This window comes from Petaurus breviceps, unplaced genomic scaffold (assembly GCF_028583685.1).
Source record: "Petaurus breviceps papuanus isolate PSGF00001 unplaced genomic scaffold, PetGlider_PUasm1.0 38, whole genome shotgun sequence".
NCBI classification, from domain to species: Eukaryota; Metazoa; Chordata; class Mammalia; order Diprotodontia; family Petauridae; genus Petaurus; species Petaurus breviceps.
This window is the reverse complement of record NW_027186304.1, coordinates 63,535,924-63,549,766: the sequence shown is the minus strand read 5'-3', so window position 1 is coordinate 63,549,766 and position 13,843 is coordinate 63,535,924. Positions and strand designations below refer to the sequence as shown.

Below are 13,843 nucleotides of genomic sequence, written 5' to 3'. Positions count from 1 at the left end.
AGAGAGAGAGAGAGAGAGAGAGAGAGAGAGAGAGAGAGAGAGAGAGAAAGAGAATGTGTGTGTGAAATACTATACTAGGTATACTCCTATTTATTGCCTCTTTTCTCTGAAGGTACTTAGCACCTTCCTTTATAAGTCCTTTACAATTGATTTGACTATTTAAAATGGTCATAAAGGGGGTGGCCAGGTGGCTCAGCGAGTAAGAGAACCGGCCCCAGTGTCGGGATAACCTGGGGATCGATTCCAGGCTCAGATGCTTAGCACCACACCCAGAAATAACTGGCCCTGTAACCTTGAGCAAGTTACTTAACCCTGATTGCTTTAAAAAAAATGGTGAGAAAGAAAAAAAATTAAAAAAAAATAAAATGATCAGAGTAAATTAGTTGTTCAGAGTTATTCTTCAAACAATTTTGCTGCTACCAAATAAAATGTTCTCTTGGTTCTGCTCATTTCATTCTTCATTATTTCATGCAAGTCTTTCCATGTTTTTCTAAAATCAACCTGCTCATCATTTATTACAGCACAGTAGTATTCCATCAAAATCATATACCACAACTTATTTAGCCATTCCCTAATTGATGGGTATCCCTTAAATGTCTAGCTCTTTGCTACCACAAAGAGAGTTGATTACACACAAACACACACACAAATATGTATGTGTCTATGTCTATGTACTAGAACATAGAGGTTCTCTTCCCTTTTTCCTGATCATCTTTGGAAGCACACTTGATAGTGTTATTGCTGGATCAAAGAGCATGCACGGTCTTTAAGTCTTTGGGCATAATTCCAAACTGCTCTCTAGAATGGTTGGATCAGTTTACAATTCCACAACAGTGTAATAGTGTCCCAATTTTTCCACATCCCTCCAACATTTGTCATTTTCCCCTTCTATCATTTTAGCAATCTGATAGGTGTGAGGTGGTATCTCAAAGATACTTTAATTTGTATTGCTCCAATCAATAATAATTTAGAGTATTTTTATATAACTATATATAGCTTTGATTTCATTACTGACAAATTTCCTGTTCATATTCTTTAGTCATTTATCAATATATCATTTATCAATTTATCATTTATCAATTTATCAATCATATTCTTATAAATTTGACAGTTTTCTATATATTGGAGATATGAGCCCTCTATCCAATAAACCATTTATAAAAATTTCTCCCAATTTTTGACTTTCTTTCTAATCTTTAACACATTTGTTTTATTTGTACAAAACTTAAAAATTTTTAATGTAGTCAAAATTATCCATTTGACACCTCTCCATGCTCTTTATCTCTTATTTATTCATAATGTCTTTTCCTAGTCAAAAGTTTGATAGGTAGCATGCTTCATTTTTTTTCTGATTTACTTATGATATTTCCATTTATATCTAGATCATGTATTCATTTTGACCTTATCTCTGTAAATGGTATAAAGTATTGGTTTGTGCCTAATTTCTACCAGGCTGCTTTTCAGTTTTCCCAAAAATTTTACCAAATAGTGAAATCTTGGTTTCCAAATATAGGCCCTACACTATTCAAAATATTCATGGAGGGTGGGGAGAGGGGTAGAGGAAAGATGGGATTATTCCTTGTTAAAACAATTTATTAGGATGGAACAGAGCAATAAATCTTCAGAGTTTTGAGAAATTTCTGGGCTTTTTTGACTTTATGTTTTGATTTCTCACCACTTCTTATATCTGATCATAGTGAAAAGCTAACTTGATAGCCTCCAATAAGAAATGTTGTTCCCAGGGTATTTCTGCTTGACTGAGAATAGGAAGTACTGGGAATTCTGCTGGAAAGTCAACGTTTGTTAGATTCCCCCCCCTCCTTTTTTTGAGCTCAAACTAGTTAGGATAATTTAACAAATACTAATTAAACACCTATTATGTACAAAGTATTGAGAATATCAAGCTAAATATGACATGGTCTTGCTCTCAAGGTGTTTGTTTTAATATTTTATTTTTTCAAACTACATGTAAAAACAATATTTAACATAATTTTTTTTAAATTTGTGTTCCAAATTTTCTCCCTTCCTTTCTCCCTTTCCCCTACACTGAGGAGGCAATTTGATACAGGTTATACACCTGTAGTCATGCAAAACATAGTTCCATATTAGTCACATACTGAAAGAAAAGAGATCTCACTCCCCTTCCCCCAAAAACAAAACAAGAAAAATAAAGTTAAAGCAGAATGTTTTGATCTGTATTCTCATTCCATCAATTCTTTCTCTGGAGGTAGATATCCTTTATCATCATAAGTCCTTTAGAACTGTCTTCTCAGGGTGTTGATAATTTAATGGGGGAAGAAGGGAGCCACATGTTCATAAAATAAGTAATATACTAATAATATAAGGGAAAAACAAAAACAAAATTACAGATGCCAGATTAAGGGGCCTTGCCTTAAAGGATTATTGGAACCACACTGTCAATAGCCCTGAAGGACATGAAAAGAATTATGCATCTTAGAAAGCATTCATAAGCTACTGAAGGTATTTGATTAGTAGTGATCAGTGACATATGTGAAAGGTTCAAGCAGACCAGGAAATTACTATTGTACTACCACAGCATTAATAGAGGCCCTGAACTAGGACAGGTATAGTTAAAATGAAAAGGGAGGAGATACATAAGAGATATTGTCAAGGTAAAATTGGACTTAACAGTTGATTATATGTGTCAGTTAACAGTAGGTAGCTTATGATAAAGTGGATAGAGCACTGGGCGTAGTCAGGAAGACCTGAGTTCAAATCTAGCTTGAGATACTTGGCTGTGTGACCAAGTTGCTTAACTGTTTGTCTCAGTTTCTGCAATTATAAAATGGGCATAATAACTTTTTCACAGAGTTGTTGTAATGATCAAATGAGACAGAAAAAAAGAATACTTAGCAGGGTTCCTGGCACATCACAAGTACCATGTTAATGTTTATTTCCTTTCAACAGAAGGTCATAAGCCTAGGTGACTATGAAGTTAGGAAAAGGAAAATATTATAATGAACAGAGAATTAGGGGAAATCAACACAATTATGGTTCTTAGTTATAGTAATTTATATTAGGAAGCGATATAGTACAGGGGAAAAATACTGGACTAGGAATCAGAAAACCTAGGGTCTAAGCTAGCTCACTTATTTACTCTATCACCATAGGTAAATCATTTCACTTCTGTGGGCACCAATTTCCATACCTTTAATATTACTGGTGGAGACTAGATGACCTCCAATGGTCGCTTCCCCCTCCATAGATTCATACTTCTAAGCAATACTTCAGAACCCCAGACACAAAGGACAGCAGCTTGGAGAAGGCAGGAGCACTAGGGAAATGGCCAAACCATAACTTAAATTCATTTACAATCTGGACTTTAATATATTTTCCCTATATATTGGTAACACAGTGGAGAGAGAACTAGACCTGGAGTCAGAAAGACTTGAATTCAAATTTAGCCTCAGACATTGACTAGCTATGTGAACCAAGGGAGGGCACAACCTCAGTTTTGTCATCTGTAAAATGGAAATAATAAGAGTACTTATCTCTCAGGGTTGTTGTGAGGATAAAATGAGATTGTACATGGAAGGCACTTTGAAAAAACTTAAAGGAGTTTACATTTGGTAACTGTTATTGTTATTATATCTGCTCTGCAATGAATGGATTTAGAATAAACTCTTTGAAAGAAAGACAGATGTTACACACATCTGTGGTAACAGCATGTTTGTTTCCTCACTTTATTTTACTAAAGGCTATGAGGACAGTCATAAAAAAACAAAACACCAATGTCTGGGGGACTAAGTTGATTGATTTGCTTAAGTGCATTTGTCATCCATGGACAGAGTCACTATTATGTTTTAAGTCTGTTTATTTACAGATTATTCCAGTCCAACTATTTAATATTTCCCATAGAAGGAATTACACATCAAACAAACATTAAATGTTACTAGTGATATGAAATGCTAGCTGTTATTTTGACATTCGTCTGTAATAATTATAGAGCCTTTATAATTTTACATAAAGAAATGTGAGAATTCAGATCAATAGGAATTTGAGAAAAGAAACGTATTGAAGATAAATGTAGAAAAAAACAGGTTTATGAGTAGAGTTTTATAACAGTGAGTCCATCACGTTCATCTTCAGTAAGCCACCTATATTTGGAGAAAAAGAAAAGAAAGATGAGATTGGCACAACAGGTAATGTCTACCTCAAATAGAGTTAGTAGTCAGCACATAAATGCCTTTAGAGCCCAGTTCCCCCTTTATCCATAACCTCAATAGTCCAAGATTGCCAAAAGAAGGATTTTAATTGTTTAACTCAAATTCCTCTGGTATACTGTAGTAGTAATAACAGCAGCAGCAGCAGTAGCAGCAGCAACAGCAGTATTTTTTAATAGTAACAAACAATAGTTATTTCCTTAGTTAGTAATAAAGGACACAAGGGAAGAATCTTTGGATTCTGTGAAGTAATCTGTTTATGTTGCCAAACCCATCTTTTTGTCATTTTGCTTGTTTCAGATTCTATAGAAGAAATAAAGTTTGGACTCCTGTAAGAGACAAGTTGTCTCACTACCTCCTCTCACCCTGTTCTAGGTGAAGTAGCCACCCTTACACAGTGGGGACAAAGTATTACTTCATGTGTACCCTTTAAAAGGTTTAGAGCTACCAGACAAACTTGGGACAGGAGATATCAAGCCTTAGGGCAGATGACAGGAAAGAACTGAGGAACAATTGGGGGAGGTACTTGGGGACATACAGTTTCCAGAGTGAGTAAAAGGAAAGTGTTAATGAGGCATTTAACACCTGTACTTTAGCATCTGTGAATACATATTTAGGTATCAATCCTTATGAAAACAAGGTCCTAGGGAACAGGGGAATCTTAGATCATGAGAAAGACCTGAGATCCACTTTATTAGAGGGGGACATGGACCTTTCAATTAAGTGCTATTGACTTGGAGCTCTGCCTCAGTGGCTTTTTCCTTGCAGACTAGACAGTTTTGGACTTGACACATTTATACTCAACACTTAAATGATGTGATATAATTACAAACCAAGGTGAGCAGCCAGAAGAGTAAACATGACCTAGGGCCACTTATTAGTTGAGAAAGATAAGAATCCATGTTGAGAAGAGATGTTGTGAGTTAAGTTGGTGATAAGGTGCAAGCAGTTTTGAGTTTTCTCAGCTTCACATATCACTCCCTACTCAGCCCATTCAGCTGCTTAATGATGCATCCATACTTTATTTCTCACCCCCTTTCTCTGCTCATTAAATACTTTCTGCTGTTGGTAACAAATATCTTCAAAGAGACTGATGCATTATCTTCTGAATGATGCACTTGAGAATGTTGTTTCCAGGAATGCATCGCAGTGTAATAGAAGTACCCAAGAGTTTCTTGTTCATTACTTTCTAAGAATCATTCAATCTCAAAGTTGGAACAGAATTCAGAGGCTAGTGAGACCAATCTATATTTGAACAGAAATCCCCTCTTTGACACATACAGCAAGCAGTATTTTGCTTTCTCTTGAAGACCTTCAGTGAGCGAGATGTGGCTAACACAAGGCAGTCCTTTCAAGTGTGGGATAGTTTGCTTCATAGGAAGTTTTTATTTGCTATTAAGACTCTGCAACTTCTACCCACATCTTTTAGTTCTGTGCCCTGGGGGCTAAGCAGAACAAGTATGGCCAAATATTCCACCCAATAATCTTTCAAATCCTTGAAAAGAGATATCCTGTTTCCTACTTAAGGTCAAGCAGTATGCCTTCAATGACTTTTTTTTTTAAGCAATCAGGATTAAGTAACTTGCTCAAGGTAACATGGCCAGTTATTTCTGGGTGTGGTGCTAAGTATCTGAGCCCGGATTTGATCCCCAGGTTATCCCGACTCTGGGGCCAGTGCTCTTACTCACTGAGCCACCTGGCCACCCCTAATGACTTGTTCATGTAGCATGGTGAGCACCTCCTCCTGGATCTACTCTAGCTCTTCAATGTCTTTTCTTCAAGGTGTTATTTGTGAGATATGATCATTAGGACTCCTACTTTCAATCAATATTAATCAGTTTAATATTTTAAATAAATCATATAGAGATAATTACACAAGATTGGTTCTTATAGTAGGCTTCAAAATTTAATGAAATGTTCACTGCTTGCTTACTTGTTACGAAGGTCACTTCACTACCACAAGAATGCTGACAAAGATATTAGCATCCTATTTTACTCAAATTTGTGTCCAAACCCAGCATGGGTGGGATGCCTTGATTCTATGGAAAGTCCCCCAACTTATGTTTGAATCTCTGGACTACCTTCTTGTAATGGTAATGGAAATTTGAAGATCTTCCCTGCCCTTTAATAAGCATAAGGGAATTTGAAGATCTTCCCTGCTTTGAAAATATACTCTTCCTCCTAATAGGTTGAATGTAATCACATGGAGCCTGTGGTGGGAGGAGTTTGCTCAAGGGTGGAGCAGAGTCCACAGGAAGCTGGGAGTCAGACCCAGCTAGACTAGAAAGAGGAGAGCATGTATCTGAGGGAGACAGGCTTGTGAGTAAATATTGGTTGGTGGGAAGGCTAAGGGATGGCATGGCTCTCTGTGCTATTGTGGCTTATTAACTTCTTTGCTTACTATGATGGAATCAGCTTACTGGTTTTAGGATTTGATTTTTTGGTGTCTAAATAAATATTTTGCTTCTGTCTTTTATACGGAGAATCTGTTATATTTTGTGGTTTAGCACCATGCAAGTATATATTTATAGTGACCATGGGCACTGTGAACATTGCATTGGCACTACATCTCTCTTGTCCAACATGAACAGGTGGTTATCTTATGACTACTTGGTCACTGGAGCTGACTCTTGCCTTGCCCATCTTAATTTTTGGCCCAGAAGAACAAAGTCTATTACACAATGAGATTCTGTATTTTACCATATCTCTTTTACATATTTAGGTATCAATCCCTATAAAAACAAGATCCTAGGGAAGAGGGGCCTCTCAGATCATGAGAAAGATCTGAGATCCAATTTATTAGAGGGGGACATGGACCTTTCAATAAAATACTATTGACTTGGAGCTCTGTCTCAGTGGTTTTTTTCCTTGAAGACTGGAAAATTTTAAACTTGACACATTCATATTCAGCACTTAAATGATGTGATATATTTAATAGAGTATAAAGATAAACTGATTAATTTGTGTTTTATTGCATAAACAAAATATTTTTAAGCATGTCAGTAATTCAGTTTTTGATACCTAAAACCTAACAGGTGTGAAAAACTTAATAAGGCATAATTAATGACTGTGGCATTTACCTGAAGAAAAGGCAGAATACCTTGAAGTACTAAAATTTCTTTCTAGAACTTGGCCTACAAACCTTTTCCACTCTTTTTAACTGATGGAAGCCTCCTAGGCCTTTTTATTAATAAGAAATCTTCTCTATTTCATTCCTGCACAATTTTCTTAAATAGGTTGGGCTAGAGAGACGTTATTGGAGTAAAGTCTTCTTATCTTTTATCTTAGTGTTGACTTAAATATTTGTTTTACTTAATAAACAATATGACAGTACATAGCTAATTCTGACAATGACCACTGCATTTAAAAAATTCTGATCTACTAAGACATAATTGGTTTCTTTTTTCATCCCTTATGATATTTGTCAGTTTTGTAATACATGGTTGCCTTTGAACTCTTTTCTCATAAAAAAATGTATTGGTGATACATTATGAGGATTATTAATAATCTGAAATTGTTTGGTCCTCATTTCTTAATTTCATTTCTTATATTTTTCAAGGTGATTTTTCCCTTGTCCATTGAAATGAGGTTATTAAACATAAAGTTATATATGATTATAGATTTGAATCTGGAAATAGCCTTAGAGTTCACTTAGTCGAACTGCCTCTTGCTACAGATGAGAAAATTGGGGCTTAAGAAAGTGAAACAATCTGCCAAGGGTCTTATAGGTAGTACATGATAACCCTCAAAAAGTTATCTTTTTACCAATTTCATATATACTTGTATATTATATGTTATCTCCCCTGATAAAATTTAAGTCCCTTGAGGGCAGGGACCACTTTTGACTTTCCCATTGCATAGCACAACAAATTCTTATTGACTAATATACAGTTACAGTTTAGTTCTCTCAGCCAGGTCATTGGATAAAAATCACATTTAAAACACCAACCCTCAATCTCTGTAGTGTTTGAATCTATGGACCATTATCTCCTCCTGAATACTCTCTTCCCTAGAGGTTTTCATGATGCCTCTCCAAGTTCTTCTTCTACCTGTCTACTCCAACATAGCGCTTAATCACAGAACCTCTTCTCTGTCTACACCTTCCTGATACAATTAGCTTCTTTGGATTTAATTATATTCTCTGTAGCTTGCCCTAAGCTATTTTCTAAATCTTAAGCATTTCATCAACTGCTTATTAAAAATTTCACACTGGATGTACTGTAGATACTTCAAATATACTATACCCAAAACAGAACTTTAAAAAAAATGTCCTCCAAAGTCAACTTACTTTACTTTCCAATTTCTTTCCAATATATTACTAGTCTTCCAGTCACACCAGCAGGATTATCTTTCACTTCTCACTCTCTGTGTTTTCTAAATACTGCCTTTTTTACATGCACTATACCTCTCACTTCATTTCTTTACTTTCTACACACATAGCTACTACACTAGGTCAGATCATTATTACTCTGTGCTTGGAATTATTGAAATAGCCTTGTAATTTGTCTCATCACACTTCTTCTGATTCCATCTTTTAAACAGCTCTAAAGAAATTTTATTAAAGCACAACTTTGACCACAATATTCCCCCGACTCAATAAATTCCTGTGGCTCCTTATTGCTTTGGGAATCAAATATAAACTCCCTTTGTCAATGTTTTAAACCCTTTCACAAGGTATCCTTTTCAACCTCGCTATATAGTACTCTCCTTCCCATACTCTGCAATCCAACCAGACGAAATTTCTTTCTTTTCCTCAAACTCAGCACTCCACTTCCCATCTCTGTAGCTTTGCCCTGCTGTCTCCTCAAATGTTACCTTCAACATAATTACTCTCACTGTGGCTGCTAGTGTCCTCCCTCCTATATCACCTTGTATTTGTCAGCTTATATATTGTACAGACATGTATATATTGTCTCCCCCCTGCCCCACAATAGAATGTTTCATTTTTGCCTTTGCATAATTCTTGGCACATAGCAGACTCTTAACACATGCTTGTTTATTGTTAAAGACAAATTGTGTGATAATTATCTGCCTCTTTCTCTCATGATTCTGCTTCTATCACAACAGAATAGTGAGTGGCCACATAGGACTGAAAGCTATTTGCTATTCTTTTCTTCTCTTTCATAACTCACTTTGGCCAAAGAATTCGCCATCTGGCTTTTGGTGATAAATTTTTCTATGCTAACTAAATGTGTCCTCTGATGGCAGATTTTACATTGGGGGAGGAGGGGCAGAATGAGGGATGATGAGTATAATTTCGTTGCGAATTCTCAATGAGAAAATTCCCTCTGTCAAAGTAGATCAGACCTTTTCTGCAACTTATGACCTTAGGAAACTGCCTGGCCAACTTAGGGGTTAAATGATTTGCCCTGGGTCTTGCAGTCTGTATTTATCAGTGGAGGATTTGAACCCAGTCTTCTTTATTCTAGAGAGGGCTCTCAATCCACTAGGCCATGCTGCTGCTCTATCCATGAATAAAAGCATCTAAATTAAGCTGCCTAGATCTTTAAGGCCTAGGGAAGAGATCCTTTTATTTTTTTATTTACAAATTATTAAAATGTAATTGGTTCACATGTAAATTAAAAAGGATCCAATCTACTCAATTTATTCAAATTGGCTACATATAAAATGGGGCAATTTTCTTCTTCTTTTCCTTTTTTTTTTTTTTTGGAGGGGGAAAGGCAAGGCAATTGGGCTAAAGTGACTTGCCCAAGGTCACACAGCTAATAAGTGTGTCAGGTGTCTGAGGCCACATTTGAACTCAGGTCCTCCTGACTCCAAGCTGGTGCTGTATAAACTGCACCACCTAAGTGTCCCAGCAACTTCCTTTTGGGGAGGATTGAGTAATTATAAGCCCCAGGAAAGTGGTCCCTCAGTGGCTCCTTTGTATCTTTACATGCTGTGATCTAGTATGCTGCTCGCATATTGGAGGTGCTCAGTAATTGTTGAGTTAAATTGATCTGAACTGTGTAAAAGGCTACTTTGTACAGTACTGTCTGAAATATGTGTATATATATATATACATATATTGTATAATGTACAATATATAATTTATATATCATATATTTCAAATACAATAAACTAAATAAAATAAAGTACATTTCTTCAAAGTCTTAAGGGTTTGAATTTTCACTCACTTTCTCACTTCCTTTATTCCACCCCACTCACATGTTTCTCCTTTGTCTTCCTTTTTTTCTACTCATCTCCATTTTCTAGAAAATAGGTTATTGCTTGTTAGTACTTATCACCTACTTAAGTAATCTTTGGCAAAGACATTAAAATCTTGGTGGGCTAATGAGAACTCTCAAGACCTCCTCAGGTCACCACTTATTAGCCATTATGCTCCATGATTATTAAGGCCCTGTTTTACTCTGAGCAAAAGGTTCCCTGAGATGCCTCCTATGAGTCCTTATGTCCATTAATGAGCAGGCCTTTCTCAGAAGTATCACCCTTCTTAGGTTGTGGAGCAGAGGACATAACAAAAACCCTCAGTCAAAATTCCTTCTCCCCAATTTTGTGGCATAGTGCTCTATTTCCTTCCTTCCTTCCTTCTTTCTTTCTTCTTCTCTTCCTTCCTTCCTCTCTTCATTCATTCCTTCCTTTCTTTCTTTCCTTCTTCCTCCCTTTCTTTCCTTCTTTCCTTCTTTCTTTCTTTCTTTCTTTCTTTCTTTCTTTCTTTCTTTCTTTCTTTCTTTCTTTCTTTCTTTCTTTCTTTCTTTCTTTCTTTCTTTCTTTCTTTCTCTTCCTTCCTTGAATTGATCTGAACTGTGTAAAAGGCTACTTTGTACAGTACTGTTTAAAATATATATATACATATAATATGTACAATATATAATTTATGTAATATATTATATTTAAATGCAATAAAACTAAGCAAAATAGATTCTTTCTTTCAGGGTGAAGGCAAGGCAATTGGGTTTTTTTAAAATTGTCTCTATTTCTGATAATCAGTTAAACCATATCCACTCCTGGTAGTGGTGGTGGAGAGGACTGAGTGGGAAAGGTAGGAGAGACATTCTCTGAAGGGCGCCAACAATGAGAAGAAAGGGTGATAAAGTGAGTAAGTTCCTCAGGGGCCCAGGCCTGCTAAAATAACATGGCTCTGCTCATTTGATTATTCATGCCTTGCAATAAAAAGTTCAGGTAGCCTAGGCTATAGTAAGGGCTGGAAAAGCTCAGGCTATAGAGAGGGTATTGTGTTAATAGAGAGCACAAGCCAGGCATGCTCAGCACATGTATATTCATGTGTAAATGCATACATTTGTGTATGCATATAGATATCTATATCATCTATCTATATCAAATACATCTGTAGCTATATCATCTCTGTACATATACACACATACATATATGTGTGTGTGAGTATGTGTTTGTGTGAGTGTGTGTGTATGTTCATGAGTGGGCTGGCTAACGAAGGCCAAATCTTTAAGGATACAGGCAATGTGCTCCACATGCTCTATGGCCACATGGAGGCATGGTGAGTTTGCTTTAGGAAGTATGAGATGTAGAGAGCTTCCCTTCCCTGATTCAAAGCATGTTCAGGTATCCCAACTTTCTCCTCTAAGTTGGCTAAGCAGTGACAAAAGCCTTTTTAACTGGCTTGTGAGACAGAGATGAGTATGTATTAAAAAAAAAAACAAAAACTTAAGAAGAGAAAAGCTCTCTTTCTTCCCAGGCTACTTTCAAGTGAGGAAGAAGAAATGCTTTAAGCCTCCAGGTGGGGATAGAGTGGTAACTCTGGCTGCATCAAGCATGCTATAGCTGGCTTCCTTACACTATTCAGTTGGCATAAGCCCATAAATGCAGGGTGCTACCTTTGTTTCAATCTCTCTTCTACGTACTCTTTCCTGATTCTAGGGAAATGAGTATCCAAGACAGAAACAGAGAAGATTGTGCAATTCTGTGAGCTTTGGAAGGTTACAGAACACCAGCATTCCAGCCACTGGAGTCCAAACAAGAGTCTTCCAGCAACCTCAGCAGGGAAATCTAGGGAAGAGCCAGCCCTGAGGAGAGAAATACTTGACCTCACCCGGCAGCAAACTGACCTGATAGCCAAGACAAGAGCCCTGCAAGAAGGAAACAACTCAACTACACAACAGTCACACCTAGAAGTGAACTAGGTGGGCAGATGTGTGGTAATCATTACTTGAAGTGTAAGTCCCTTCTCCCCAGAGACTAAAACAGTGGAATAGAATGGGCTCTGATTTTCTGAGGTGGTTGCACTTTCTCAGTAAATATTACTTTGTAAAGTCTAGTTGATATAAGGTAGCTATTGATGAAATTGGGAAGATAGTAAATGCTGATGGAATCGAGGAGGATAAACTTCAGGAACAAAAGTACTAGAGAATCCCCAAACCCCCAGTATTCTTGTTCTGGAGTCACCAGTGGAAGTGAGACGTGGGATACCTCAAGGACTGTGTGCTATACACACATGTTCATAAACACATACGTATTGCCTATGTCATATGCATGATACAAATACATATATGATGAGAACTCATAGTCTTAAACACATATATGAACAAATGGACTTACATACCGATTGCATTGGAAGCAGTGCTTTTCCTTTGTAGACATATCTATGATTTTCACTTTTTCTAGAAACCAACCATTTGCTATGGGGAAAAAAATTCCAAATGAACAAGTAGCTTAATATTTTACATATCATATATAGATACATATTCCCCCCCCCATTTAACAGTTATTGCTGTTGTTTTCCTTGACACTGAAGAGCATAGTTCATGATTTACTATCGTGAATATTTACAATATCAAACACAGTAAACCTGGAGCAAAAAGTCTCAAATCCTTTTCAAAACTATTTTTCCTATCATGGGGGCAATTCTTAAAACTAATATAAAAAGGTGAGTTTGGATTCAATTTTAAATCATTTGAAACACACTCTATAGAACAAGTTACATCAAATGTAGAATAGGAAACTATACAAGGGCAAATTCTGAAAATTTAATATTGTTTCTTTTTTACCAAGGTGAAATTCTATTTAAGAATACAGTTTGCTGATAATGTGTGTTGATCTTTTTTTTCTATACCAAAGCAAGAAAGTCGCAGGAATCCACAATGAAGACTGATTTTTTTCTCAGAGCAATAGAAAGTTTTAAGTAGAACACTCCAAAAGAAGAGATCAAACTCCTAAGATGGTATATTACATTTATTCATCTATTTTATTAGAAATTTCTATGAGCCCAGAATGTTTCTCAAAACCTATGAAAATGTATACATTTTATTTTCATCAAAAGAAGGTATTTGTTTCAAGTTCAGATTTTAGAAATTTAAACCCTATTGAATTATTGACTTGAGAGCCATATTTCAAAATTAGGTAATATTGCAGAAAGACTACAGGATTGGGTCTGAGCACTTATACTCCAGGTTTGGTTACATCATTGATATGTTGTAGAATCTCACATAAAAATTTAATTTCTCTAAACCTTGCTTTCTTCAGCTGTAAAGTGAGGGGATTTGGACTAGTTAATTTTAAGAATCCTTGCTAGTTTTAACATTTTATGTTGCTAAATTCTTGAAACTTTTCTTAACAAAAGGAGATGGAATTCTCTCATTTATATATGATCAACTTCAAACACATTTCTGTATTTCAATAAATATGCATTTTTTCCGGACTATATGATAAACAAGCAATAGTGA

General features: G+C 36.1%; 1 protein-coding gene across 1 annotated transcript in view; it reads right to left on the bottom strand.

Moving 5' to 3' along the window:
- Nucleotides 1-3,304: 3,304 nt before the first annotated feature.
- LOC138170116 (lipoxygenase homology domain-containing protein 1-like) overlaps nucleotides 3,305-13,843 on the bottom strand; it is a 657,842-nt gene continuing 647,303 nt past the window's right edge. The window contains exons 56-57 of the mRNA XM_069099511.1: nucleotides 12,724-12,799; nucleotides 3,305-4,118 (exon numbers count right to left, since the gene is read on the bottom strand). Coding sequence (XP_068955612.1) covers nucleotides 4,064-4,118; nucleotides 12,724-12,799 — 131 coding nt within the window. The 3' untranslated portion in view covers nucleotides 3,305-4,063. The remainder of the gene's footprint in view (nucleotides 4,119-12,723; nucleotides 12,800-13,843) is intronic.